The 15,872-nt window shown below is 54.0% G+C and overlaps 1 protein-coding gene across 4 annotated transcripts in view; it reads right to left on the bottom strand.

The window, feature by feature from the left end:
• The window catches only part of NTNG2 (netrin G2), a 71,598-nt gene that overhangs the window by 52,156 nt on the left and 3,570 nt on the right, over positions 1–15,872 (bottom strand). For all 4 annotated transcript variants that reach the window (XM_055541479.1, XM_055541476.1, XM_055541478.1 and 1 more), the window contains exons 2-3: positions 15,046–15,176; positions 14,117–14,809 (exon numbers count right to left, since the gene is read on the bottom strand). In XM_055541479.1, coding sequence (XP_055397454.1) covers positions 14,117–14,329 — 213 coding nt within the window. In that variant the 5' untranslated portion in view covers positions 14,330–14,809; positions 15,046–15,176. The remainder of the gene's footprint in view (positions 1–14,116; positions 14,810–15,045; positions 15,177–15,872) is intronic.

Here is a 15,872-nt window from a genome sequence, read left to right as displayed (position 1 = left end):
TATTTCTGGGCCCTAAGACTGGAAATTCTGCTCCAGATTGAAAGTGAACCAACCTACCAACCAACCAATTAAAACGTGCTGCGGTGACTCAGATGCCTGGCCAGGCTGGGATGCCTGGTACAGCTGATCCAAAGAAGGGCTCGTGAACAGTGATGTCAACCCAGCTGTCTCCATCACCCCTGCTTTATGCGTGAGGGGACTGAGGCCCCTGGAGGTCAGGCACTGACTCAAAGTCATATCTGCAGTAACCTGGGCACTTTCACCCCTTATGGAAGCATTTTAAAATATTTATTTGTGAGGCTGCAAGGGGTCTTAGTCACAGCATGTGGGACCTTCAATCTTCCTTGCAGCAGGTGGGATCTTTAGTTGTGGCATGCGGGATCTAGTTCCCTGACCAGGGATCGAACCCAGGCTCCCTGCATTGGGAGCCCTAAGCTTTAGCCACTGGACCACCAGGGAAGTCCCCCTTGTGGGAGCACTGACCACTGTGTTGTGACCTCCAGAGTATGGCACAGATGACAAACCTGGAGAGGAACTGGCTGGGAGGGTCAGGAAGGCTTCTGGAGGAGGTGGGATTGCAGAAGGACAGGCTCAGAAGGATGGGTGGACTGGATATGGACGGGAGGAGGGAGACCCGCCCAGGCTGTGAGGAGGATGCCCTGTGTAGCAGGATCAAGCGAACATGCAGGAGCCGCGGGGAGAGAGGGGTTAATGAGCTGGGTTGGACCAGGAGCCTGGTGGGGAGCTGGAGATAAGGCCAAAGGGGAGGCCTGGAGCCAGCATGCAGCCTTGACATTTAGCAGCTGCAGGGAAAGCCCTGATCCTGGCTGGGCAGCCTCCTTCCAGAAAGAAAGGGTAAGACCCTGGGAACACAGGACAAGGCAGGAGCCAGCACCCTTCAAGTCCCAGGAAGCCAGAGCAAGGATGGGTGCCCGAAGCTTGGATGTAAGGACAAATTCTAAGAGCAACCTCTCTCCCTCTCTGGTCTTTGAATTAAAAAAATAAAAACTGAAAAAAGATGCTGAAGATTGAAAGACAAGATGCTTATAGCTGGAAGGGAACCAGTGTGGTCCTGGGCAAGACTGAAATTTGGTTCTCAAACTTGGCTGTATCCTGGGACCACCTGGGAAGCTTGAATAAATCCTTAGCCCAAGCCCACCCCAGAGACTCTGGGGTAGGTGGTGGGGCCGCAGTCCCAGCAGGTTGCGGGGATGTTAAGAGCCCCCAAGCGAGTCCACTGACTGGCTCAGCTGCGGACCACTCCAGTGGTGGGGGGCCCGGATGGAGCCAAAAGTCTGCACAGCTCCCTGGGCCCTGCCTCCTCCACTCCTCTGGAGGCCCAGCTGCCCCTCTGGGCTTGGGGCCTTCAGGAAGGCTGTCCCGAGGGTTAGGGGACATGGAGCTAAAGGAAGAGAGCCCCACACCTGAACCTCCATTCCTGCTGTGGGAACACCCTGACAGCGGCCCTCAGGCTGACTCACCTGGGGGCACCCCAGACAAGCCATATCAGGCCCTCAGGGGCAGGGTCCCTCCCAGGGAGTAACCATCAGGCTTCCCAGGAGACTCCCATGTGCAGCCAAGGTCGAGGCCAGAGGACCCTGCGATGGGACACTTCTCCATCATGGGGCGGCCCCTGGCTCCCCGCCCCGCTCTCCTTCCCTTCCTCGTACCCCCTCCCCAGGCAGGGAGGCGGCCAGTCCCTTGGGGACCTCAGGTGGGAAGGGGAGGGCTGCCCGGGGCAGGCAGACGCCTCGAATCCCCTCCTTCCCCACACTGCACTCCCCTCCACCCTCTATTTTTAGGTCCATTATTGTCCATTCTTGGGTGTATTTTTTTTTTTTTCCACTCCTTCCCCAGAAAAAAACAGATCAGATTCCTCCAGGCAAAGCCATCTCGTCTCCCCCAGAGCTGGTACGTGGGGGCACGCACGCGGCCAATAGACATGAAATAAGTGAATTACAAGTAAGTAGATTAGCAGACTCCGTGGTGTCTCAGAGGACAGAAGGGGTGGGCAAAACGCTCTGGTCCCTCCTCCCCAGCCCTCCTTCCTCGGGCAGCCAGGGCGTGCTGGGGGAGGAGAGGCAGACAGGGACAGTGCACGCCCACATGTACGTGAGCGCACACACAGAACAACCGCCTCAGTCTAACCGTGAGAGAGACTCAGAGCGCCTCAGGGCAGCTGAGCAGCCTGGTTAGGAGCCAGGCACTGGGTCCAGGCAGCTGGGGGTGAAGGCACCAGGCTCCTCTTCTTAGAAGCTGTGTGACTTTGGGCAAGTGACTTAACTTCTCTGAGCCTCGGATTCCTCATATTCAAAATGGATATAAATATAGGATCTGTTCTTAAGTGTCCCTGGAAGGTTCAATGAGCTACATTAGGTCAAAGACTCGAGATGCAATAGACACTCCCTAAATGTAAGCTGTTGCTGGTCTGAGGAGCTTCCCAGATGGCTCAGTGGTAAAGAGTCTGCCTGCCAATGCAGGAGATGCAGGAGACATGAGTTCAATCCCTGAGTCAGAAAGATCCCCTGGAGAAGGGAATGGCAACCCACTCCAGTATTCTTGCCTGGGAAATCCCATGGATGGAGGAGCCTGATGGGCTGCAGCCCATGGGTCGCAAAGAGCCGGACACAACTGAGTGACTGAGCACGCATGGCGCTGGTCTGCAGAGGTGGATCAAGAAGATGCTCAGACAACAGACCCAGTCAGTCAAGAAGACAAACGGCCGTTTTCCTGAGTTTAAGGGCTCCCAGAGGTGCCACAGGGGCCCAAGGGTGGACTCAGAGTGGTCTGGGAAGCCTGTGAGATTTGCAACTGTGTGTGTGTGCATTGTTCTAGGAGGAGCTCCCTGGATTCTCAAAGGGGCTGTGACCCCTCCAGAGTAGGAGGCCGTGCCCTGGGGTTTGGGGCTGTGGTGTGGTGGGGTCCAGCCTTTGTCCATCTGCTTTGGGTCCCCAAGGGATGTTACTGCTCTCTCCACGCCTCCCCGTCTTCCTCTCTGTAAGTATCAAAGTCCCGAAAGCCAGAAGCAGAATCTGGGGATGCAGTGTGACCTGGAGGGTGGATATGCAGACCCCCTGAAGGGAAGGCAGGGAATTTACATCCCAAAGTGGGGTGAGACCCGAGGGCACCCAGCCCCTGGCAGTCAATCCAGTGTGGAGCCCAGACCCAGCATGATGCCGGCCCCAGAGCTGTTGGTCAGGGGTTCTCGATCGTGCCTGGGGCGGGGATGGGGGTGTGCCTGTGGCCTGCTGGCTTCTCCTTCTGCTGCCACCTGCCTTTGCTAGCTCTAGATGCTCCAGCCGGAGGGGACAAGTCGAGGACCTGCAGTCCCTCCAACAGGCATCGTGAGCTTTCTGTGGGCTCAGGTAGAGGGGGCGCTGCCGCAGCTGATGAAGGGGCCCAAGGTTACCCAAGGCTCCATCTCTCATTCACCTCCTTTCCACCTTTTGCCTGACAACAGATTTCTGCTACAACTGAGGGGCAATGCCCAGGTCGTGTTTCATTTCATTTCCCTGGTTGACACTTGGAGTCGGACAAACAACTCAGGCAGCAGAAGGAACTGGAATGAGAGACTGAGGGGGTCCAAACAGTCCCAAAACCCCCAGGACAAACTGCTGTGAGAGAAGGGTGTCTGGTCTTTGAAGATGGGCCCAGGGCCCTTTAATAGGAGGGGGAAGCTCTGAAAGCCCCAGGCGTAGATCTGAGGGGCCCGTAAACTTGGATTTAATTCCTTCCTACCTATGAGACCTTGAGAGGTGAGGTGACGCGGGTCCCCGCGGACGGCCGGTCAGACTTTCAACAAGGCAGCATGGGACAGTGGCCAAGGCCCCAGAGACAGGTCCTGGCCTTGTCACTGCTGTGCAAACTTGGGTAAGTCTCTGCACCTCTCTGAGCCTCCCTCTCCTCATTTGCAATATACCCGTCCCAGTGTTCTAGACAAACACAAATGCTACGCACAGTGCTTTGCAGGGTGCCCGGAGCACAGGGAGGTCTCGGGAAAGAGCAGACTAATCCTGCAACATGGGGCATGGAGAAAAAAACACTAGCAGGTGGTGAGACATGAGACACACGAGTGTGTCCCCAGCTCTTGGTTCCTGAAGCTCCCAGCTGAGGGCTGGGCCACACACACCCTGCTCCTGACGGTGGAAAGTGACCACCGAGGCTGACTTGGCCATGATCCCTAACATTCTGCCCACCAGCCTGCCTCCCGCCCTGGCCTGGCCCGCCTGCCACAAACATCCCCTTCTGGTCCACCTTCAATGGCGCTGCCACAGCGAGAACCACGGCTTGTGGGTGGGTCGGGGCAGGGCCTTTAGAAGCCCCAAGGCCTACGAGAGCCGACTCGGAGCAAGACTGGGTCATGGGAGGCTGCACCCAGGCAGAGAGCGCACCTTCACAGGCCAGAGAGCAAACTCTGACCTTAAGGCCACACCCGCCCTGAAGGTGCCGCTCAGGCACTTCTTGTGAGGCCAGCCACCACATGCTGCCACGGCAAAGACCCAGCACAGCCAAGAAAAAGAAAACTCGACAACAAACAAAAAACCCCAAAGGGCACAATCCAGAGAGTGAAAGATGATCTGTAGAGTGGGGGAAATATTAGCAAATCACACGCCTGATAAGGATTTAGTATCTGGAATATATTAAAAAACACATACAACTCAACAACCGAAAGACAGCCCAGTGAAAAACTGGGCAAAAAGACTTGAATATACATTTCTCCGAAGAAGATGCACAGACGGCCCATGAGAACATCATACCAGCATCATTAGTTAGCTGCTGCTGCTGCTGCTAAGTCGCTTCAGTCGTGTCTGACTCTTAGCGACCTCATGGACTGCAGTCTACCAGGCTCTTCCGTCCATGGGACTCTCCAGGCAAGAGTACTGGAGTGGAGAAACGCAAATCAAAACCCTAATGCAATACCAGTTCACACCGCCTGGGTTAGCCGTTATAATAAAAAAGAAAACTGGCAAGTAACAAGTGTTGGCAGGGACACAGAGAAATTGGACCCCTTGTAACAGTGCTGGTAAGAATGTAAAATAGTGCAAAACAGTGTAAAACTGTTCTGAAATACAGTTTGGCAGTTGCTCAAAAACTTAAATCTAAAATTACCACGTGTGCCTGTGTTGGTCCCTCAGGCGTGTCCGACTCTTTGTGGCCCCGTGGACTGTAGCCCGCCAGACTCCTCTGTTTATGGAATTCTCCAGGCAAGAATACTAGAGTGGGTTGCTATTCCCTTCTCCAGGGGATCTTCCCAACCCAGGGATCAAACTCAGGTCTCCCACATGGCAGGCAGAGTCTTTACCATCTGAGCCACCAGGGAGGCCCAATATGACCCAGCAATTCCCCTCCTGGGTATAGCCCCAAGAGAAATGAAACCATATGTCCGCACAAACACTTGTACATAAATGTTCATAACAATATTACTCATAATAGCCAAAAAGTGGAAACAATCCACATGCCCATCAACTAATGAAGGCATAAACAGAATGTGGTCGAGCACGCGATGGAACATTACTCAGCCAGAAAGCAGAACAAGGTAGTGGGATGTGCTATAATACAGATGAGGCTCCAGAGTAAGGTGCTGAGTGAAGGAAGCCAGATTAAAAGTCATACCTTGTCTGATTCCGTTTAAATGACGTGTCTGCAATGGGCAAATGCATGATATAGAAAGCAGACTACTGATTGCCAAGGGCTGGGGACAGAGGAATGGGGAGCGGCTGCTGATAGAGATGGGATTTCCTTTCAGAAAATGATGAAAATGTCTTGGAAATAGAGATGTTGGTTGTGCAACATTGTGAACACGCTAAATGCCACTGAACTGTATATTTAAAAACGGCTAAAAAGGCAGATTCTATGTTATATATATTTTACCCCAACTTTAAAAAAATTGATGGTTAATTTCAAGTTATGTGACTATCATTGCAATTTTTTTTAGTTAAAAAATATTTTTAAAGTGCCTTCATCACAAGAAAATAAAATTGTAACTGCGAGTATGTGGTGACAGACATAAACTAAACTTAGAGTGGTAATTCTTTCGTAATAGTTTTTTTGTTTTTTTGGCCACATGTGGGATCTTAGTTCCCCAACCAGGGATCAAACCCACGCCCCCTGCATGGGAAGGGCAGAGTCTTGACCACTGGACCACTAGGGAAGCCCTCTTTTGCAATACGTACCTGTATCAAATCATTCTGTTGTATACCTAAACCTAATACAACCTTCTATGTCAATTACACCTCAATAATTTTTTTAAAAAGAATTTAGAAGCCGACACGAAAGGGAAATGATGTGATGTACAATTATATCTTTAGCACTCAGCTTTGTTTTTCCTTGTTTTGATTTTCCTTTAATAGAATACTATAATAAAGGGATTTGAATTTGGAAATAAAAAATCCCAGTGCTGCGCTGAGCACAGGAAACGCATTCAGAGCCCCTCTATCTGCACTGGAGCCCCCCGTTTTGTCAGGTTTTGACCAAGTCTGAACTCCGGCATAGATTGTCCCCAAACTCTGAGAAGGCATCTACGATCACGCAGCGACGCTGGATGAAGTAGTTAACCTAGCCAAACCTCGTTGCACAGCTGGGGAAACCTGGCTAAGGGGCTGTCCTTGCCGCGAGGAGACTGGCGGGATCCGGCACCGCCCAGCCCCCATGCTTCACTCTCTCTGCTCTGACACAGCACTCCCTGGCCCCTGTCGCCCTGCCAGCAGTTGGTGTGTGCTTGGGGAATCAGAAACGCATTTTCATATATTTAAGCAAATCTGCTGTGATGATTAATAAAAAAAAATCAGAACCTGCAAACCAAAGCTGAACAGAACCATGCATCGTCTGCTGTTGCGCACTTTCTCCAACACTCTGGTTCCCTCCAGGAAGGAGCCAGGCCTCCTCGTGGGCCCAGTGGGCCCTGGCCAGGCCTGAGGCAGGAGAGCCTGGGGTCTGGGCTGTGGGTCAGGAACACAGCCCGGACCCCCTTTCTGGGGTAGTGATGGCTGGCTGGTAAGGGGGAGGGGCTGCAGCTTGGCACCTGCTTCTTTGAGCCTGCCAAGCTCCATTCCAGCCCCAGGACTTGCGTGCCCTGTGGGCCTCCTCGGGTCTCTGCCTGCCCAGTGCTCCTTTCCTCCTCCCCTCCTCCCCCGACAGCCTTGGCCGGGCGGAGAAGGCTGAATCCCAGCCCCACCAACAGTGGGCCTTGGGAGCCTTGGTCTATTTCTCCATCCTGGGCACAATGACAGCCCAGCCCACAGCTGGGGAAACCTGGCTACGGGGCTGTCCTTGCGGGGGTCCAGCGCCGCCCAGCCCCCATCCTTCACTCTCTCTGCTCTGACACACTGCTCCCTGGCCCCGCCGCCCTGCCAGCAGTTGGTGTGTGTTCCACAGCACACTTACACACTGGGCTCCCGGGCTCCTCTTCTGTTAATGTCTACTTTTACTCCTTGTGTCTCTCAAGCTAAATTCTAGACCAGGGGTGAAAAAAAATCCCTTTTGGGGAACATTCACTTTTTGCCAGGCTCCCAGAGAGGGGCTTTCCATCCTGTCTCGTCTCACCCAGACAACCAGCCTTTGAGATTGTGTTTTGCGTCACCCCAGTTTTCAGATGAGAAAACCGAGGCTCAGAGCACGAAGGACTTATCCAAAGTCCCACAGCCCAGAAAGAGATGAGTACGAGCCCCCACTTGCCCCGTCCTGAACCTCAACTTCTCATCCACAGCTGGGGTCGCCTGCCTGTCCATCCATCCACCCCCTGCTTCGTCGTCACACGTGGAACTTGAGGCAGTTTGTGTTAAACATGCGTTGAAGCATAAAAGTCAGGGCCAGGGGATGTAGAGAGGCAGAAGAGCCTGGGGAAGGTGGGGTGCATAAACTGGAAAGTTCTCGAAGCTCTAAGTCTGACACTCTGGAACGATGTCTCCTCTAAGCCCTTTCCCTTCCCCTAGGCAGTCCAGAGTCTCCGCCCTCCACCCTCCTGGGGTGTCTGGACCCAAACTCCTTCCCTTGAAAAAGTAGGAGGCCAGGATCTCACCCACAGGGCCCTCGCAGGCAGGGCTGCCCCCTCCTCTCACTCGTCCGCCCCCAGGAAGGAGGCCTCACCAAGCAACAAGATGTCATGCATGGAACTATTCTTGTCCCAGGCTGGGACCTGCCTCGGGCGTTTCAAGAGACTGAGCGGCTTTAACTAAGGGCTGGGTGAAGCTCAGTTTCCAAAATCGCTTCCTGCTTAAGGACAGAGCTGTGCAGAGCTCCTGCTATCAGCTGACTGAAAACCTCACAGAACAGGGGCGCAAATGGGGCAGAAGTAGAGGCTTTGGGTGCCTCCTCTGTCCTCATCGAAACCCTAGTTCTTCCCATAAGACTCAGCCCTAATCTCTCCTCCTCCGAGAAGCCTTCCTGGACCACACTGTCCTTCCACTCACCCATCCATTGGTTCAGTAAATGCCTGCTGAGCAGTGACTGAACCAAAAGGGAGGGATGCAGAGACAAACAAGGCAGCCTTGCCTCCAGGAGCTCCCAGCCCAGGAGGGAGGCAAACATCAGGAGTAGAGTACTGAGCATGCATTGAGCATCCATATGTGCATTCTATCAATAGTCCTATTTAAGGAAATGAGACTCAGGTTAAGCCTCATGCCAAAGGTCACACAGCAGGGGACTCCAACCTCTACGTCTTTGCCTCTAGAGCCTGAGCTGTTAACTAGGAGGCCACATCTGTGAGCTTAGGTCACAAGGATGCAGCCAGATGAGGTCTTTTAACCCTCCTGGGCTAGGGAGTCAGGAAAAGCCTCCTGGAGAAGGTGGGTTCCAGCCTGAACCTGGAAAAAGGAGCCTGGGTTATCTAGGTAAGCACAAAAGAGTTAGACATGAAGGAAGCAAAGAAGACATTCCAGGTAGAGGAGGTGGGAAAACTTTGCGGGAAGCTGGAGCTGGGAGGGATGGGTGGGGCAGGGGGTTGGGGGAGGCGGGATGCGCCTTCGTCCTTTGCAAGCTCCTTACACTAGGTGTCCATCTCACCCACTCAGTGTTAGTCGGGTACCACCCTGAACACCTGCCCTGTTTCTCTCATTGTCTACTTAGATTTGCAAGAGTTATCTCACTCCCGCCCCCCACCCCCGACAGCTGCGCCTGTCATGAGGTCAGCCCTGGAAACGGGACAGGAGGGGTGAGATGTGGAGAAGGGCTGAGGCTGGAGAAGGGTGTTCCCCTGTTCTCCGTGGGTTTGGGGCCAGAACACAGTGGGAGAGGGGACCCAGGCCAGTGAGCTTGGTGCTGGTAAGCTGGTGAGCTCAGTGCCACTGGATGGAAACATTTGAAGAACACTTTCTGGCAGGAGGCGGGGCATCTGTGACCTTGATTGCACGTGGTGTTCAGTGTCACAGTGGGGAGGGGCTTGAGGTTTCCAGGACCCATCTGCCACCTGAGTTATCACCCCAGCAGACTCCCTGGGGGAGGGATGGGGGGCCACTGGCTCTTCATCTGGGTAAACTGAGGCACAGAGAAGGCAAAGCAGCTTCTGAGAAACACGTGTGCTTTGGGTTTTCCTGTATGTCAAGACCCTGGCGTCTCTGTGTGCTGAAGTTTCCTTAGATGAAATGTTTAACATTCACCTATTTCACCATGGAAAAGTCCAGATGCTCAAGACTGGATCAACAGCACTATCAAAGGCTCACACTAGAAGAGAACTGGCACTCTCTAAGCACTTGCTGATATACTGAGAGAACCACTTCCTTCTCCCAGCAAGCTGGAGAGATGGGCAAGGCAGCCATCATCACGTCCTGTTACCGGTGGGGAAACGGAGTCTCAGAGACTTGCCCCAGATCACTCAGCCCATAAGCAGCAAAGCCAGGATGCAAGCTCAGGTCTTTGGATTCCAAGCTTGAAGCTTTTGTCTGGATATCATAACACCTTTCTGGAACCTCCCACCAGGTCTCCAATATTCAGGAATCTGAGCTCCCAGCTTCATCCCTCACTCCGGATCCCCACTCCTCCTGCTGTCTGCCTTTCTCCTTCAGCAGTAGTGACACCCCCTTACTCTGCAAAGGTCCCATGGGAAGCACAGGTCTCTTGCCTGCTCATCATCAATAATAAGTATCACCTACCGTTGACGGATTATGTAGAGCAGTGTTCCTCAGAGCATACCCTGTGTGCATCTGAATTACCTGAATTTCCTGTTAAAATGCAGCTTCTGGCTCCGAGGGTCTGGGGGGGGCTGTTGCCCAGGACCCAGTATTTCTAACAAGGTGCACCTCGGGAGGTGAGTGGGCAGCCAGCTGCAGGGCCATTTTCAGCATCACCTGCCTGGTCTGTGCCCCCAGCCCTCTTTCCTCACCATCTCTCTCCTGAGGCTCAAGGCACAAGGACAAGGTCTCCCCCTTCCTTTCGTGGCTGTGCAGGTCGGTGGGCAACCTCTCTTTCAGAGCGCCGTGGGACTGCTCCCCATCCTCAAGGGGTCTTGCAAGAGGCCGAGAAGCCTTTGCCTCCTTCTCTCTGGCCCTGCAGACTCAGCAGGCTGGCCCCCTCTGGCCAGGCACTGAGAGTCAGAGGTGCGAGGCCGCCCGCCATCTCCCGCAGCCCTCATTGAAATTTCGCCCTTGCCCGAGAATCTTTGGTTGAGAGCTCAGCCCTATTAATTCTCATTGTGCATTTAGAGCCAATAGGTTTTTATTTATTCATTTATCTTGGTCTTCCTCCTCCCTCCCCTTCCTCACCGGGCTGGAATTTACAATTCAGGTCTCAGGTGGCCTTGCGGAAGGACAACGAGTCCAAGGCCTGGAGAGTCTGCACACTGAAGCCTGCGAGGGGTAGTCGTCCTCCCCCTCCCACTCCCCCCCCCCCACCCCCTGGGCCCCTGGTGCACCCTCAGGACACTTCAGGGCTCACGCTCTGACCTGGATGGATGTTGCGACAGGCCCAGCACTCACTGCAGGAGGGATGCCAGGAAACAGGGACCCACTGGGCAATCCTGAGGCTAAAGTGGGGCTAAGGGCCGCCTGGGTACCACTAGGGCGCCCCCTGGTGGCTGGTTAAAACCACAGGCCAAGGCTAGAGGAATTAATGGCTACCTGAGCACATATCCAACCGCCTGTGCCCCTGAGCCCAGGATACAGGGCGGGACGTCCTCAAGGCTGGGGTGGGGCAAAGAAGCAAAGGCCTGGACACCGCAGAGTGCATAAAAGCCGCAATAACAAGCAAACGACGGCTACCACACCGTGAGCACCTACTGTGTGGCGGGACTCACATGGCTGGGCTGTGTCCTTTCCCAGCACTGTGACATGCCTTCAGCAGCAGCATCTCTACTTCACCGAAGCTCAGAGAGGGAAGGCTGGGCCACCTGGAGCATAAGCATAGGCCCTGCCTGGCTGCGCACAAGTTCCCGGCCTGCCCTCTAGACTGAGTGACCTTGGCGGGATTTAGCCACTTTCTAATCCCTAAAATGGGATTAGAACGGTCACTACCTTGGAGCATCCTAGAGATGATTTAATGAGACACACACAGAACCTCTTGCCTGGAGAATCCCAGGGACGGGGGAGCCTGGTGGGCTGCCGTCTCTGAGGTCGCACAGAGTCGGACACGACTGAAGCGACTTAGCAGCAGCAGCAGCACAGAACCTGCTCGGGGAAGCTGTGGTAAACAGCAGGGTGGGGGTTTGAATTTATCTGGATGTGACCTCTTCCTCCCTGCAGAAGCAGCCTGGGCGGTGTCCCCACACCCGTTGGCTGCATGTTTGTGATCAAAGGCAGAGGTGGATGGCAGCCCATCATGAAACATTTAAGTCCATCAGGTTGGTGTTGGGACACCGAGGACCCACCAAGCAGAGGAAGGTGGAGATGCTGTTTCTCCACCACCGCCCTCCTCACCATCTTCCCAGGAGAGGACAGAAAGGTGACAGAAGCCCCTTCCACAGCCCAGGGCTCCAGGACCCAGGTCGGGCGGCATCAGGACTGTGGTGGGGTGACCACCCCACTTTGGCAGCTGCGCTGGGCTCTCTGTGTGAGAATGGGGGCAGCCTTGGCCAGGAAAGGGCCTCGGACTTGCAGCTGATGGTCATTGCCACTCCTCAGGCCTTGACCAGAAGCTGGTCCAGTGATTTAAGATTTCACCACCCACCCCACGCCCCCGCCCCCGGCACATTAAAATTGCAATGAATATTTAAAAGAAGAAATACAGTCAAGACTCTAACACAAGAGGCAGCGGTTGACTCTGCTCTGGGAGTCGAATGGAGAAGTCCTCACATGAGCTGGGGCGGGCACTCAGCCTGAGATGTGGCTCAGAGCTGGGCTCCCCCAGTGCTGACCTTGGCCCTGACCTTCAGGGGCCAGCCCCTTGCCCATCCCTGAGCCAGCAAGGCCCTGGGGTCCTCAGTGCAGTGGGCCCATCCGGGCCCTGGCTCCTGGCCCTGTACTGCCTTCTCCTTTACTGTCCCCCTCTCTTCCCAGCTGGGGCCGGCCAGCCTGCCCACCACCCACAGTGACAGCCTCCTGACCTCTGACCACCCCAGTGGGAACCCCGCTTCCCAGGCTGACTGCTCTGGGATAGGATCCATGCACCCCATGGGACTGAGCCATCCTTAGGAGCCCGGTGGGGACACCCACTCAGTCCATCCATAAACCCATTGTGCTGGAGGCTCCCCCAGGACACATGGAGGCAGCAATCACCCAAGGATGACACGGAGACCTTCCTGTGGCTTCTGCAGCCTGGCTTCCCTGTCCAGCTTCCTGCCTGGCCCAGGGCCTGAAGGGCTCTGCCTAGTGGAAGGCATCTTTTGGGAGGCAGATCAGCTCAGTGACTCTGGAGCCAGACGCTTGCATCAGAGCTTTACCACTTCCTGGGCTGTGACTTTGGGCCTCAGTTTCTCCATCTGTACAATGGGAATGACGATAACTACCATCTAGGAGCACTTGCTCTGTGCCAGACCTTAGTCTGAGCATTTTATTTTATTTATTCGTTTTAAAATATATATTTATTTATTCGGCTGCATCAGGACTTGGTTGTGACATGTGGGGTCTTTCCTTGTGGCACATAGGCCCTCTAGTTGTGGCGCCCGGTCTCCAGAGTGCTCAGGCTTCGGTAGTTGCAGCACTCAGGCTCAGTTATTCCATGGCATGTGGGATCTTAGTTCCCTGACCAGCGATCGAACCCATGTCCCCTGCATAGCAAGGTGGAGTCTTAACCACTGGACCACCAGGGAGCATTTTAGGGTGAACTGAACTCGTTAGGGTGAGCTGAGTGTGTGCTGAGTGTGCACACTTTTGAGGACAGCAGCTCAGAGATGCCGCCGGTCCAGAGCTCACTCCCTGAAGCTCTGTGTGACGCAGAATCAACCCAGCTGAACTGAGTGAGGACTCCAAGGAATGACTCGTACTGAGCTTTCAAGCCCCACGCTCGGGGACTGGCATAAATGACCCCCACTCTTATTATTGTTGCTGTTAATGGAGTACCGATGTACCCCGTGGCTCTGACTCCGTCTTTAACTAGAGACTCAAGTGACACCACCTGAACGCCTCCCTTCCCCTGACTTAACCAGTTACTGTGGTCACCACACATTGTGATGGAATCGGAAAGGGTGCCGTCCCCACCAGCCACCCTGATCTGACCCCTTCCTTCCTCCCTTACGAATCCCCTCTGCACATCCACCAAACCTTCCCCCGCAAAGGGTGCTTGGCCTCTCTTCGCCTGGCAAATGGTTTGCTGGATTGGATTGGGTGGACCAGGAGGTGGCCCCCTGAAGGGATGAACAGGGGCAGGGCAGAGTGCAAGCTTGCAAATAGCACCTTGCTTGCTCGCCCAGATGCTGACTTCCTACAAGGGAGGCGGGGCTTATCTGCAAGGCTGGGCAACTGTGGCTATGGTGGTGGTTTGGTGGTTTTCCCAGAGGAGAGGATCCAGTGATCACCAGGCCAAGAATTTCCCCACCCTAAAGAACGGCGTCACGTGAACCCAGCATCCTCGGGGCACACTTTGCTCTGGCGCGTCTCCAAGGCGGGACAGAGACATTCCCGATCCTACAGGCGGGAAAGCCAGCCTGGCATCCGGGTCCTCCCGCTGTGCACGCCCACCCCAAGGGTCTGGCCCAGACCCCCACCCCCACCCACTTGGCCTGAGCAAAGGCCACAGCAGGGGGCCGACTTACGTGGGAGCAGAATCTTTCCGGGGGGTCTCCGCACGTGATGCCGGAGGGCTCCACCTTCACCTTGACATAGTCCTTCAGGCGCATCACCTTGGGCTGGCAGGCATAGAACTCCCAGGTGGGGCCTTCGTCCGTGGTCACCCAGGATTTGCAGATGTCGTAGTCCCCGGAGGCCAGGGCCAGGCAGTGCAGGAGGAGGGCCAGCAAGCGCAGCATGGTGGCGCGGTCCCCAGGGGCGCGGCCCGCAGGGGGCCTGGTGAGGCAGCGGCTGGCTCAGGCGGGGCACACAGCCTCAGCATGGAAAAGCCACATCTACCAGGCGACAGAGGCCAGATGTCCCAGGGACTCTGCCAGGTTGCAAACAGCGAGGAAACTTGGTTTTTCCAAGAGGCCGATATGGAAAACCCAGAGCCGGCGTTTCTCAGAGTGCTAATGGGCAAATCAAGAAGTTGCCCACAACTTGGCGTCCTCCTCACCTTGGCATCACCCCTATCCCAGAGGTGAATCTGATCAAATCAGGCAAACGCTCCAATTGTGACCGTGGATGGAAATGGGAGATGGAGACAGTCCGCAGGGATCTGGCATGAGGCCGGATCGGATTGCTTTTAATTTTTGTCCTTCCGATCAATCCAGCTCTTTAAAGGGCCCTTTCATGTGTGATGTGTGCTCAACACAACTGCACAACCACCCTCTGGCCTGCGTTGTAAAGATAAAACAAAATCAGGCAGCGTACCTGTGAGCTGCACACACGTTCCCCCTATGGGACTGGACTTGGCATTTTGGACCAGTGAGATTTCTTTTCATATGGGCTGAAAGTGACAACAATCACGCAGCTGGACTGGAGCACAAAAAAAAGCGACTGAGGTGTTAACTGGGGAGCAGCTTATTTGGGTCTGCTTTGGTGGGGACAGGCGCTAATGGGGCCAGCTGACCTTGGCTGGTAGCCGTGGGCAACTTATCAGGAAGTTTCTGAGACTTCAGCTCCCAATCCATCCAGGTACCCGGGGTCTGGCTTGTCTTTCATTGTAGGGAGGGAGAAGAGAGAGCTCATTAGCAACAACACCTGCAACAAATTAAACAGAGAAAGAAGGGGATAAAGATGTAGAAGAACAAAAGCTCTCTGGCAAAACGTGCAAAACACGAAGCTGCATTAGCAAGGTCTCTGGAGAAAACTGGGTTATTGTCATTAATATCAGAGAAGCACATTTGGAGATGGGGTACATTATTCAAGAAGGCAATGTGCTTTCTCCTTATTTCTGGGGGTCAGCAGAAGTGTCCCTGTTTGGGGTCAGTGACTTTCTAAAACAGCCCCAGGAGCCGAGACTGAATGGGTGGCTTTAAAATACTGCAACTGACAAGTCAAAATGTCAAAACCGTTGAAGGCCGAGATGAGGCTGTAATTATAGGTGTCCATGAGGCTGTGTGGACAGGCTCAGATAAAGCATGGTCCACGCTTGGCCAAAAGTTACAAACCAGGTGCTAATAACGGTCTTCAAAATTCTGAAATGGCGAATTTAATTTTCAGCTGTTAGGAACTAGGGATGCTGAAGACTTTGACGGAAGTGATGATGGTGTGACATATTAGATTTTTCCGATCAAGGCCAAAATTTCGCAGTCATCCTTAGAGGGTATGTTTATAAACAGGTCACCATTATGATTATTGCTTTACTATTTTAAGCTACTTGTAATTATTTAAAAGCCCTAAATAGATATAACTAAGATGAATATTACATTGTGGAAAAAAAACATGACTCCAGTA

The sequence above is a fragment of the Bubalus kerabau genome, chromosome 11 (assembly GCF_029407905.1).
Source record: "Bubalus kerabau isolate K-KA32 ecotype Philippines breed swamp buffalo chromosome 11, PCC_UOA_SB_1v2, whole genome shotgun sequence".
Taxonomy (NCBI): domain Eukaryota; kingdom Metazoa; phylum Chordata; class Mammalia; order Artiodactyla; family Bovidae; genus Bubalus; species Bubalus kerabau.
Note: the sequence above shows the minus strand (reverse complement) of the source record. Positions and strands in the feature narration are given on the sequence as shown.